The 14,085-nt window shown below is 39.3% G+C and overlaps 1 protein-coding gene across 4 annotated transcripts in view; it reads right to left on the bottom strand.

Moving 5' to 3' along the window:
- PIAS2 (protein inhibitor of activated STAT 2) overlaps positions 1 to 12,883 on the bottom strand; it is a 67,798-nt gene extending 54,915 nt beyond the window's left edge. For 2 of the 4 annotated variants that reach the window (XM_074355354.1, XM_074355351.1), the window contains exon 1: positions 12,670 to 12,883. In XM_074355354.1, the coding sequence (XP_074211455.1) occupies positions 12,670 to 12,693 (24 nt within the window). In that variant the 5' untranslated portion in view covers positions 12,694 to 12,883. Of the gene's footprint in view, positions 1 to 2,516; positions 2,606 to 12,669 lie in introns of all 4 variants that reach the window. The other 2 variants (XM_074355353.1, XM_074355352.1) reach the window with 2 other exon arrangements.
- Positions 12,884 to 14,085: the final 1,202 nt, after the last annotated feature.

Here is a 14,085-nt window from a genome sequence, read left to right on the forward strand (position 1 = left end):
ACTCTCAAAACTCAATAGGAAAAAAAAATCCAATTAGGAAAAGGACAAAAGACATGAAGAGACATTTCATCAACGGGAATATATGGATAAAAAATAAGCACATGAAAGTATGTTCAGTATCATTAGCCATTAGGAGAATGTACATTAAAACCTCACTAAGGTATCACTAGATACATATCAGAATGGCTAAAATGAAAAACAGTGATAACACCAAATGCTGGCGAGGATGCAGAGAAACTGGATCACTCCATACATTGCTGGTAGGGATGTAAAATGGTACAGCCACTCTGGAAAACAGTTTGGCAAGTTCTTAAAAAAACTATACATACAATAACCATACAACTCAGCAATTGCTCTCCTGGGCATCTGTCCCAGAGAAATGAAAATTTAATGTTCAAAAAACAACAACAAAAAAACTATGCACAAATCTTCATAGCACTTTTATTCAAATAGCCAAAGACTGTAAACAATCCAATGTCTTTCAAAAGGTAAATGGTTAAACAAATAGATACCATGGAAAACTACTTGACAATAAAAAGGGATTAACTATTGATATATGTAAAAACATGGATGTATTTCCAGAGAATTATGCTGAGTGAAAAAAACCAAACCCAGAAGGTGACAAAGTATATGAGTTCATTTATATATCATTCTTGAAAGACAAAATTATAGAAATGAAGAATAAGTGGGTTCCAGAGATTAAGGAGATGGAAAGGAAATGGGTGTGTCTATAAAAATGGTAAGATGAGGTATCCTTATGTGATGGAAATGGTCTGTATCTTGTGTCATTATCAATATCCTGGTTGTGATACTATATTACAGTTTTGTAAGACATTAGCATTGAGGGAAACTGGGTAAAGATTATATGGATGTTTCTGATATCTCTGTATTATTTCTTACAACTGTGAATGAATTGAGTTATCCTAATAAAAAAGTTTAATTTAAAATTACAAAGACCAAGACTATCACAGCAGGTTAATTCTTTTAATTCAATAGCATGACATTCACAAGAATGTCATTGACATTCACAAAAGAACACAAAAATGTAGGGGGAGAGGGAATTTTAAAAAGCAGGCAAAGTTAGCTGACCAATAGAAAAATAACAGGTATGTTAATATTAAACAGTAGTGTGTAATACAAAAAGCATTACTAGACATAAGGAGTCACTACACAGAGTAAAAATTCCAATTCAACAGCAATATATAATAAACTTAAATTTCATGTACTAGCAACAATTTTTAAATATAAAAATTGTAGAGAAGCTACAAAGAAAACAGAAAAAAATTCTAGTAAAAGATTAACATACATCTGCTCTCTAGACAAAATAAAGATAAAAGATCTCAACAGCAGAATTAACAAGCTTAACTATGGGACATATATAAAACTTTGCACCAACAACTGGAAAATAAACATTCTCTTCAAATAGGTAAAAAATGACCACACAGTCTCAACAGATTTCAAAGGATTGTACCATACCGATCATCGTGCCCAACCACAACACAGTTACAGGTCAGTAACCAAATTAACTAAAGGAACTCCCATATGTTTTGAAATAAAACTTTTAAATAACTCATAAATTGAAGAATTCACCCCTATGTGATGCGGGAAAGCAAATACATAGAGTTAATGATCTTGAATGCCTGTCAAAATACTGAAAATTAATAAGCAAGGTGTTCAACTTTAGAAATCAGAAAAACAACAGAAATAAACCCAAAGGAAGTATAAAGGAAAGAAATAAAAAGCAGAAACTAATTAAATGGAGGAAGGGGGCGGGGAATACATTGAAGAGCACTAAAAAAAAATTTAGTTCTTTGAAAAGTTTTGAAAAAGTGGGACTTTTAGCTTTTAAAACTCATCAAGAAAAAGGCATCTTGAAAAAGATAAAAAAAGACATTAACTACAGGTATTACAAAATAAGACATTAACAACTTAATTCAAGAACATGGATGAAATGGACAGCTTTCTATAAAAGTATAACCTACCAAAATTGATTTGAAAATTGAAAATATGAGCAATCCTATAACCAAAGCAATGGAATCAGTGATTATGAAGTGACTCACAAAGAAAATAACAGTAACAATTCTACAAGGGAATTCTACCAAACACTCAAGAAACAGATCTTTCTAATCTTAAATAAACTCCTTCAGAAGAAAGAGGAAAAGTATATATTTTTTAAATTATAGATCAATATTATTATTAGAGGCAAAAATCCTATTTTAACTTGATTCAAACTGAGCCAAGTAATGAAAAAAAGGGTCAGACCAGGGTTGACTTTATACTTGGGAACACAAGGTTGATTTAAGTATTAGAAAATCAGTCAATGTATTTCACTGTGTTAACTAACAGGTTACAGAAGAAAAACATGTGATCCTCTCAAAAGATGCAGAAAAAGCTTTTGATAAAAATCAACATCCATTCACTATTTTTTTTTAAGTTAGCAAACTAGTAATAGAAAAGCACATCCTTAACCTGAAAAGGTTATCTACAATAAACCTACAGCAAGCATCATACTTAACTGTGAAACTCTGAAAGCATTCCCTTTAAAATCAGGAACAAGATCAGGATGCCCCCATCACCGCTTGTATTCAACATTGTACTGGAGATCCTAGCCAGCACATTAAGGCAAGAAAAAGAAAGAAAGAAAACAAAGCATAAGAATTGGAAAGGAGGAAACAAAGAGGTCATTATTCACAGATAGTTCTGTCTACACAGAAAATCCAAAAGAACTCTACAGACAATTTATCACAATTAGAAGGACAGCAAGGTTGTTACACAAAGTCAAATTGTACTTTTATATATGAGCAAGGTAGAAAATATAATTTCAAAAGATACTTTTTTGACACAAAAATAAGGTACCTAGAAGTAAGCCTAACAAAATATTTACAATAGTTTAGCTGAAGAAAATTATAAAACTTTACTGAAAGACATTGCAAAAGACCTAAATAAATGGATATTATGTTTATGGTTAAGAAACTTAACAACAAAATGTTAGTAGTCTTCAACCTGTTTACAAATTCAATTTCCCATCAAAGTTCCAACAGGTCGTGTGTCTGTGTGTATCTACATAATTTTTTTTAAATGGTTCTAGAATTATACAGAGGAGAAAATCGCCAAGATGAAGGCAGGAGGACTTGGCCCACTTCTGTGTCCTTCAATGACTGACTGGATCATTTCAGACCAATCCTCCCTACGAAAACTTAAAAAACTGAGCATATACAAAACATCTAATTGAAAGTACAAAGCACTACAAGGCAGCAAGAACCTGGGAGGCCAAGACTATGGAAAGAAGCCTAGAAAATAGAGTCCAATATTTAATGTCTCTTTTCCCCTGGAGATATTTGCAAAATATAACCTGTAAGAGCCGGTATTTGGGATATATAATAAATGCAAATCAGTGTAAAAAAGACAGATGGCCCAATATAAAAATGGGCAAAAGATTCAGCAAGGCATCTCACACAAGATATGCAAATGGCCAATAACTATATTAAAAGGGGCTTAACATCATTACTCATTAGGGGAATGCAAATTAAAACCACTAAACATCCACCAAAATTGTAGAATTAAAAGGACAGATGAGAAAGGATGTGGAGCAACTGGAACTCTTATTATTGTGCAAGCGGAAGGGAATGAACAAACTACAACTACATACAATGAAATGGATGAATCTCTTAAACAAAATTGAGAGGAAAAAAAGTCAGACACAAAAACATACACATACTATACAGTTCCATTTATACAAGGTTCAAAAAATAGGTAAAACTACTGTAAGATGTTAGTCTGGCCAGTAAGCGTCCTTAAGAAGGAGGAGTTAGTCACTGGGAGAGGACTCACGGGAAGTCTCAAGAGTGCTCGTAATGTTCTATTTCTTGACCTGCATATAGTTATTTTGACAAATTTCATCAAGCCGTACTCTCAAGATCTGTATGTTTTCTATTATGAATACCCTATAGCAATAGAAGTTTGTTTTTATGGAAGTTGTTATAAAGTTATAGTAATTAAAATAATGTGATGGTGCTGTTAGACTAAGAGACTAGAGTCCAAAAAGCATAGATAGATCCAATTGTAGAACTATAACAAATCAGTAAGAAATAAAACAGCAACAAAAAATCAGTACAAACACAGGCAAAAGACATGAACAGAATCTCAGAAGAGGGAAGAACATGTTAATAGTATAGTAAAAGATGCTCAAATTCATTAGCAAAAGGAAAAAGTAAAAAACTAAAAGGTGATATTTTATACTCACTGGCAAAAACTTTTAAAGTCTGATAAAAGTAAGTATTAGCAAGAAAGCTAAGCAATGAAAACCACTGCTTGCGGGAGAAGGCAAACACTGATACAATCCTCTTTGGAAAACCACCTAGCATTATCCAGTATTGCTGAAGATGCACATATCCTTAAGTCCCAGTAATGCTACTCCTAGAATTCCTAAAGTGAAACACACTTTATTAAACAGTCGCATTAAATGAGATTAATAAAGATTACAAACAGCATCATATCAGTGGTTAACTATGTTCACAAAGTAAGTTACTTTTTTCCTTTTTTTGCATTTTCAGAGCTTTTTGGATTTCAAAAGTATAAATAAGGGATTTGGGGACCTGTAATTGGGGGGGACTACACAAATTTCCAACAAGAATAGATAAATTGGCATTTATACAATGGAAACTCAAAAACAATGATAAACAACAACAACAAAAATCCCAAATACATACAGCATTATTTGATTTGTATAAAATTTTAAAACACACACACAAAAATATATATATGTGATTTCTATATATAATTTTATATATCTATATAATGCAGACAATATCAGGAAGGGGATCCTGCTGACCCAATGAACTATTTAACTTGTACGTTTATTTACCTATACCTTACCTATTATAAACAATATTTTGTACCTATTAAATAACTTAAATATTTAAATTTTTAAAATTAGCATGATATGCCTAAATACATAAACCAATTCAGAGAACTGTCTCAAGAAAATTTTTTAAAGGAATTAGTATCCTTAGAGAGTTCAAGGTTATTTTCCCCCATAAATCAAGGACAGGTTGCTATTTTAAAAAAAGGAGGAGGGGGAGAAAAAGAGGATAAAGCTCTTAAAAATCAAAAATATAATTACTAAAATAAATTCTATGGAACCATGGAAGAGTTCTAAGGCAAAGTCATGGATATCTTCCAGAATGTAAGCAAATAAAAACATCAATCTAGAAAGTTCAATATTTACCTGTCAAGAGTCTCAGAGAAAATAGGAAAGAAATTACCAAGAAATAGAAGGTAATTCCCCAGACCTGAGGCGTCTTAGAACTGAAAAGGTCCCACCAGAAAGAATGAAAAAGGCCCACAACTAGACACACTTCACAACACCAAAGACATGGAGATCACCTTGAAGACTGTAAACAAGGTTACCACAAAAAGACAGCCAAGACGTTTGCAACGGACCTCTACTAGCAACACTGGGTGTTTTAAATTCCTAGAGCAAAGCATTCAAAATTTGGAGAAGAAAACTGTACTGCCAACCTATGATTCTTTTATCTAAACTTTCCATCAAGAACAAAGGCAAGCCACCCTCAAACATTTAAGAAATTATAAAGTGTATCATCAGCATACCCTTCCCAAAACAACTACTCAAGATTATATCCCAGTAAAATCAAAAGGAGTCTAAAAAAGAGAAAGGCATGAGATCCAATAACAGCCGACCTAACTCGGGAATGCCATGCAATCCCAGGATGACAGGTGTGCAGCAGATTCTAGAACTAAGCCACCCTAGGAAGGTTGAGAGCTCCACAAAGCCTATCTTCGAGGAAAGATGAATGGTTACAAGATGAGAACATATTGTGATATTAAAGTTTAAAAATAATTTCCATGAGCTCTCCACAATCAAGCAGGACCTGGTTGTATTTCTCCTTTAAGGAGCACAGGTTTAATAACAGAAGCAAAGTTCCTCCAGAGTGCCACACTACTTGGTTCTACAGTAACTAATACTTCCATCAACATGCATATTAGAAAGGCTGGTTATTCATATTTAATTTCTAGAATCTTCCTGTAGAAGCACAGGAAAGTTCAGAAGAGTTATAAACCATAATATAAATGCTATAAACCTTGACAACATAATAGAAAATGAAGACTAGAGGAAGGAGAATGGTGGAGGTAGGCAGAAACAAAGGGGAAAGGATGAATGTTAAATCCTTCTCTGAAAGACTGGGAACTAAAGAGATACTGTCTAAAACTGATAGGTCAAGAAACAGACATTTAACTATTAGAAAAAGTTTAAAGTATTCAACAACAGAATTAGGAACAAAAATGCAACTGGTAGAAATCAAAGTGCTAGGGCAGGTGGAAAACACAATCACCCAAATTTCTTTTCTACCAGAGAGTCAGGCAACAGACACCGTTTAGAGTTGAGAGAAAAATCAAGATACAGAAAGATATGCTTTATTTTTGAGTTTTGGGACTAACCTAAGGAAAAAAAACTTAAAAAAAAAAAAAAGTTAAAGGCAGTTATATCCAGGACTTCAGAAAGAACTTTTACTTTTCTTCTTGAATTTTTATGCAGTCTGCACAAGTATTGCTTTCATTAAGAAAGAAAGAAAGAAAGAAAGAAAGAAAGAAAGAAAGAAAGAAAGAAAGAAAGAAAGGGATGAGGAAAAGAAGTAAGAGATTTAAAAATGTTATTAAAGCCATCTTCCAGAATTTGGGGGGGGGGGTCACATAATTTGTCCAAGGTCATACAGTTGAAAACCATGCCTCTCCAATACTAATACCAAAAAAATACTTTCTGCGGCACAATCAAGATTTGCTTTTTACTGACTTGTATGAATAACCAAATGAAGATTTCTGAATGTCTATGTTAAGTTTATACTGCTCTCTGCAGAGTCACAAAAACACTTATTTGTTTCAAACCATTTTTCCAAAAAGTCTAGAGTAAAGGCCATGTTATTAGTGGGTTCAAAATGAATATTCACAGAGAATAGTTTGGACTTGAATACCAATTGACTCCATATCACTTTTACTTCAATTCAACTGTGCAATTTTTTAAGTTCCGATATTTGAAAAAAACAGACTAGCGGTCAAGATAACTCAGTGGGGAAAGAATGATCTTTTTAACAAGTAGTCCTGGAACAACTGGATATCCACATTCAAAGGGAGTTATAGCTCTACCTCACACCATATACAAACCTCAAATTGGATCAACAATCTAAATGTAAAAGCTAAAACTTTAAGTAAAAGCTCTTAGATGAAAACAGGCATAAATCTTTGACACCGGATAAGGCAATGGTTTCTTAGACTTGACATCAAAAGCACAAGGAACAAAAAAGAAAAACAGATCAATTAAACTTTGTCAAAATTAAAAACATCTGTGCTTCAAAGTACACTATCAAAAAACCAAAAAGACAGCCCATAAAAAGGAAGAAAATATTTGCAAACCATGTATCTGATAAAGAACTTGTATCTGGACTATATAAAGAATTTAAACAAACAGACAAAAAAAGCAAATAACCCAATTAAAAAACAGGCAAAAGGTCTGAATAGACATTTCTCTAAAAAATAAGCCAATAAGCCCATGAAAAGATGCTCAACATCATTAGTCATCAGGGAAATGCAAATCAAAACCACACTAAGATACCACTTCATACCCACGAGGACAAAGATGTGGCAAAATTAGAACCCTTATAACACTGCCGGTGGGAATGTAAAATGGTGTAGCAGTTGGAAAAGATTTTGGCAGTTCCTCAAAAACTTAAGTTACCACATGACCCATCAATTCCACTCCTAGGTATCTATCCAAGAGAATTGAAAACCTATGTCCATACAAAATGCAAACACCTGTAGATGAATGTTCATACTATCCAAAAAGGGCAAACAATCCAAATGTGCACAAATTCATGAATGGATAAACAAAATGTAGTATGTCCCAGACAATGGAATATTATTCAGCCATAAAAAAGAATGAAGTACTGATATATGTTACAAGAATATACCTGAAAAGATTGTGTTAAATGAAAGAAACCAGACAAAAAAGGCCACATGTAAGATTTTATTTCCATGGAATGTCCAGAATAGGCAAATTCATAGAGACAGAGTAGATTAGTAGATGCTGAGGGTTGGGGGAAACAGGGCACAGAGAGTGACTGCTAATGAGCATGGGTTTCTTTTGGGGTGATTAAAATGTTCTGGAATTAGACAGTGGTGATGGTTGTAAAATTTTGTGATCAGACCAAAACTACTGAACATTTTAAAAGACTGAATTTTATGGTATGTGAATTACATCTCAATAAAAATTTTTTAAATAGACTAGCTAAGATCCAATCCAGAAAAACCAAGGCAAAAATGCTAAGAGAAACATCTGGAGAATACAACAGTTATCACAAAAGAGATTCATGTTTACCAGAGGGAGGGTGCAGACCCAAGAAGCAAACAAACATAAAAATGAAAACAGCTAAGAAAATCTTGGTTTACTGACTAATTAAAATTTATCTATTTCATTTTAAGTTACATATTTGGTTTTGAATGTGCTAACATAATCACCTGACATGATCTCAAATGGAGTCCTGGAAATTTTAGTTGTGTCCACTAATAATAGCTTTGAATTACAAAGTGAATTCTGTTACATCTATCATATCTATTAGACTAGTTTTCACCCAATACTTGCGGGCTCCAAGGGATGAAGACCTCTAACCTCAAATCCCCCTATTAACTTTCCATTCTCCACCTGTATCCCAACAGTGTCTGAAACTATCATGATGGGAAGTAAGGAACCAAACATTCAAGCCTTCAACGCAGAAAATCTTCTAATACAGAATTACTTAAGCCTTTCAGTAGATCTTCTGTGTCTGGTTTACCAGTATCTATAAAGAAAGTTATAATCACTGGCTCTTTCACTGGCCCAAATACATATCTACACTTTTGCACACACATTCACTGGAGATAATAAACTCTCAATGCACAAAAGGAAGGGGGTGAGGAATACAGGAGAAAGAAATCCTTAAAAAGAAGAATGTTACCACAAGATTCCCCCCTCCACCCCCGACACTTTAAGTAGGGAAAGTGGATTAACCAGGTTAAACTGTAGCAAGGACCTTTTTAAGGACTGAAATTATGCCACCAGGAGACCAGAGTAGAAAAACCACTCTGGCTGAAAAAGAGATAAGGGACTTCAGACCCCAATTACTCTGCCTCTCCTTCTTCACTGTGTTTGGTGCTACTGGAGACTATTTTGGGGAAAGAAAGTGGGGCAGCAGTGACAGATGTCCAGGTAGTCAGATTATATGAGCCTATCCCAGGTTAATTCACAACTAGTTAGTTAATTCACAAACTAGTTAATTCACGAACTCCTAGTAACATAAACGCTTTAAACAAGCAATTATTCAACTGAATAATTTCTTTTCTAGCGCCTTGAAAGTTTCTAATACGTGATGCATTACTATAATCACCTCTGACTATACAGACCATCATTTCCCTTCACAGAGAACTTACCCCTTTTCCCTTCCCTCAACCCATCAGGATGATCTTGAGAATCAGGTTTGTATAAGGTGAGTCTAACCTCCCGGCTATAGACCTACAGACGATTAGAACAGACGTGGACCCCGCCCCCCACCTAAGCTCAGCCAATCAGATCCTCTCCCCGAGAAGAACTGAAGAGAGATGTGCTAGTATTTATTGGTCACTTGAACTGAAGGCAGCAAAGTGTAGGGATGCCACATTCGGCTGTGACTGAACAAGACCTCTGGTACTGGCTCACAAGGCAGTCTTAACTGAAATTTGCCAGGCAGCTTCTTAATGTTCTACAGGAGTTGCCTCGTCAGGAACTCCCCTCCGCTGAGCCTAAAAAGCAAAGGCACAGGAGTCACTGTCGCACAGTGAAGATGACCTTTCCCCAAATTCCCAACCTCCAGTACAAGAGATGGCAGCACTAGCAGGAAGTGACCTGGTACAGTTGTACAGGCCCTAGGGAGTCACCCTGAATGAAAATGGACAAAGATGATGGAAATTCTCTCAGCGGCATTAACAGCAGCCAAACATGTGGCATCCAGGTCGGCTGGCCATTTCCTCTGCTGCCAAGAAGTTAGCCAACAAACCAATGCCTATGACTTTTCTTGGTCCTTTTCCTTTAATTCACTTCATTATCACTCTGATCATCAGAATATATTCTGAAGCAGAGATCATTTAGAAAACGTGTGATGTTTCTTCACCTCCTCCTCCTAAGGAGATTTTTAGTCAGCTGTCCGGTTTTCCCTACAACACTGTATGTCACATGAGAAGGGTGCTTGGTTATTTATCATTCAATTTAGTTCCTAGATTGCAAGATGATAGCTAGGAGCTCGATGTGGACCCAAAGGAAACTGAACAGAGCAGTACAGAGTACCTACTCTAAAGCTAGACCTATGAGGTTAAAAATCCCAGGACTTCCAGTATCGGTCAAGCTGTGTGATCTAGGTCAGGTTATTCAACCTTCCTTGTGCCTCAATTTTTCATAGAATTGTTGTGAGAACTAAGTAAGTATGTATGTAAAGTGCTTAAACCAGAGCCAGGCATGTAATAAGCACTTTATTACAATGGATATCTGCCACCATCATCATCATCATTGCAGTGGGGAGTGGGGAGAGATACAGCACATCTTTAAACATAGAAGATGCTACTGAGCAGCTAAGGCAAAGACTGGGTTAGATAACTCAGCATTTGCACAGCCCATACCTCCCTTCCTCTGAAAATTCTCTCCAGTTAGTCTCTGTTGCTCACCTTATGTGAACTGTGGGGGAGTGGGCCATCTTCTATAAAGGGCAGGGAGAAGACAGCTCATTTATAGAAAAAGATGATGAAGCTGATCCACAAAACAAAATGGGAGTGGGGAGAAAGAGGGGTAAGGGAGGAAGAAAGGGTAGGGGGAGACGGTGGAGAAGGGGGAAAAGGTCGAAGTGCGGGGACTGGGAGGGAGAGAGACAAAGAGAAAGAAAGTGAGAAAATCTATGGTTTCCAAACACTTTCTAGTTCCAGGTTCCATTCCAACCTAAGCACTGACTGCCCTTTCTGCCCTATACCAATAAAGACATTCTCCACTTTTTTTAAGCTTTAACCAACATTTATAGAGTCTAACACAAATCTTGGAAAAGTTTTCATTGATAAAAAAATCTTAGAAGAGAAAAAGTTGTGTACATCCGTTATTACACGAAAATTAAGACAATATTGCAGATAAAAGTAAATTTAACTACAAACTTCAGTATTCTCAACCCATCCTAAACCTAACAAACGAATGTACACAGGTGAGAGGCTCAGGCCTGATTGTTTCAAAAGCTCTACAGCTGAGGCTCTGAGACACTAAAACCCTCGCTCTTATCAACATGAACACTCTACCTACTATCAAGGTTCTCTATATAAGCTAGTACAAGGCATAAAATACATTAATCTACTTTTCTCTCTACTGAGAATTAATTTCTGAAACAGCAGAGGGGAAATGGAAGGCATTACTCAAACTGAAACAATTTCCCTTTAGATCGAAACCATGTTCACCACATCAGCCAGGTAACCAGCCAACATCCTTCCCCCAATCCCATCCCGAGCCTAAAAACTGTAGGAAACCTACAAACTGAATCTTTTGGAAGATTCCTCTTCCTCCTTATTCGGAAAAAGTAATCCTAACAACACATGTCTATGTTGTGCAAACTGGCCGCGGTTAACTTCAAGTTCCTATTCATCCCTTCTTTGACTTTTTTTTTTTAATCAGGGTTTCCATCCTTAAGTATCCCATTTATGTTGTCAGTAATTCAGCGATCGATTTAAAAAAAAAAAAAAACTGGCTGATTTACCACGGTTTTGCCTCAGTTGAGGACTGTGAAGGTTATCAGCCCAGGGAGACATATCTTTTCCATTCTAACCCCAACACAGCCCATTTCAAACGTCTACTATACAAAGGTATCAACAATAAAGTTGTGACCTTGTTCTAAGGCGAGGAAGAAAAATTTTCAAGAGCAAAACGAGTTCACAAACAAACCTTATGACAGCACGGACTTTGCGGATTTCTTACCACGGCACTAAGAAAACATCAAGGTTTAAGGCCGACTGTTGAAGGCAGGGTTCCCCAAAGACCATGCTTCTCTCCAAGATGTTGAGGAAGCACTGGTGGGAGGAAGGGGCCTTTCTCGTGACAGATCTGACTAAACGGTCGCGTCAGCCACAGGAGAGAGAATCCCTAAAAGCAACTTCACGTTTCAGAAAACAGTCACCCACCAAGTGAGTAGCCTGTAGACTTAGGAATCGCCAGACACGTACACCCCCTTGCGAAGGTGGAGAAGCAAATCCTGCTTCCCACCTCATCCCTTAAAACAAACGGGGAAGGAAGTCGGGTCCCCACGAGCCCCTCCCGAGGGAAGCCCCGGGCCCCCGCGCGAAGCCCCAGGCCCCCGCGCCAGGTGTGCGGATCCCTGACCGGACCCACCGGCGGGCTCATCCTGGGCCCCAGGCCCGCCACCCCCGCGCGGCCCGGGCGTCCTCCGCCGCCTCGCTCCCCTCCCCCGCCCCCCTGCCCTGGCGCCCGCTAGGAAGCCGGCCGGGGCTCGGGGCTCCGCCAACCGGTTCCCGCGAAACAAGGTGGCGGCCGGCGACGTTGCGGCTTCCCCGCCTCCCCTCCCCTCCCCCGCGGCCTCCGCTGTCCACTCCCGCGGCCCCGCTTACCCTCAACTCCTCGAAATCCGCCATTTTATACCACCCGCGGGCGCCGCCGCCGCTGCCGCCACAGCACCCCCTCCCGCTGCCGCCAACAACGCCGCCGCCACCACGGCCGCCGCCGCCGCCTCCAGCACCATCCTGCACTGGGCGCCACTAAAGACGCCGCGGCCACCGCCGCCGCCGCTGCCGCCGCCGCCGCCGCCGCCGCCGCCGGGCCCGTCACGTGACCGGCGCCGGAGCTCCGCCCCGCGCGGCCCCGCCCTCCCGTAGCCCCGCCCACCCGTGCCGCCCCCTTCCGCCCGCGTCTTCCGCCCGCCCTCCCCGCGAGCGGCGCTTGCTTGCTCTCGGCCTCCTCCTCCTCTCGGCCCCCGCCCTCGCCGGCCGAGTGCCCGCCTCCCGGTCGCCTTCCTGCGCCCGGCCCTGTCGCCTAGCCCGCCTCAGCGCCAGCTGGTGCCTCCCTGCCCGGCGTGAAGGCCCGGCTCGATTCCCTAAAGCGCCGTCGCGACTCCACTGTTACCGGCGGGCCTGGAGGAGGGAGTGACTGAGGGGAAGAAGAGGTGGCTGGGGACCCGTGACAGGAACATTTCGGGAAAATTCTTACGGTGCCCTTCCCCACGTTGGCAGTGGAAGGAGGGAGCACCCATAAATAAAGCCATCCCCCTGAGTAGTTTTGGCGGAACAACCTAAATATGCGTGTTGAATAAGCTTTTGTTCCGATCTACTGGTGCAGGGTTGGTGAGACCTGATTGGGTTGCTAATATCCTCAGAGTACTAACCTGGCTGGGTCTCTCCGACTTTGAAGGGCGGCTGAATGTCATGGACTGCAGAGTTGAGAGAGTTAGGGGAGGGAAGTTGGAGAAGTGAAATAGGAGAGCGCCCAAAAGAGTCCTGATGAAAAGTCGAGGGGTCAGGGAAATCAGATAGCTAGGAAAAATGAAATGTCAAAGGCAGAAAAGATGGAAAGAAGCTTCCCGGCACCCCTGACGTGCTGACAAAGGATGAGAGGGGATGCTAGATCAAACTGATCAAAAAATTCACTGGAACAAGTCCAGGGTTTAAATTTTCTTGAAGAGGTAGTTGGAACCCAACCATGAAAAGACTTTAAAACAGGTAATACAATTTACAAGGCCCTGCTTAATCTGGTTCCTACCTGCTTCCTCTTCTCACTCCCCCTTAACTCCACCAGCACTGAACTTCTTTCAGTTCTTCCATCAGATTCTCCCCACCATCAGCAGCACCGCCTTTTAAGACTCCTAATGTTGATCTGTGGGCCAAGAATAACTTCCCACTCTACCTCTTCGCCTAACTCCTGTTCATCCTTCAGGTCTCAGTTTAAATATCACTTCTTCAGAAAGACCTTCCCTAAACCCATATGCCCCATTGTAATTCAGATCACTCTCTGACTGCTCATAGGACCTGAAC

Source organism: Camelus bactrianus, chromosome 30 (genome assembly GCF_048773025.1).
Source record: "Camelus bactrianus isolate YW-2024 breed Bactrian camel chromosome 30, ASM4877302v1, whole genome shotgun sequence".
Lineage (NCBI taxonomy): Eukaryota > Metazoa > Chordata > Mammalia > Artiodactyla > Camelidae > Camelus > Camelus bactrianus.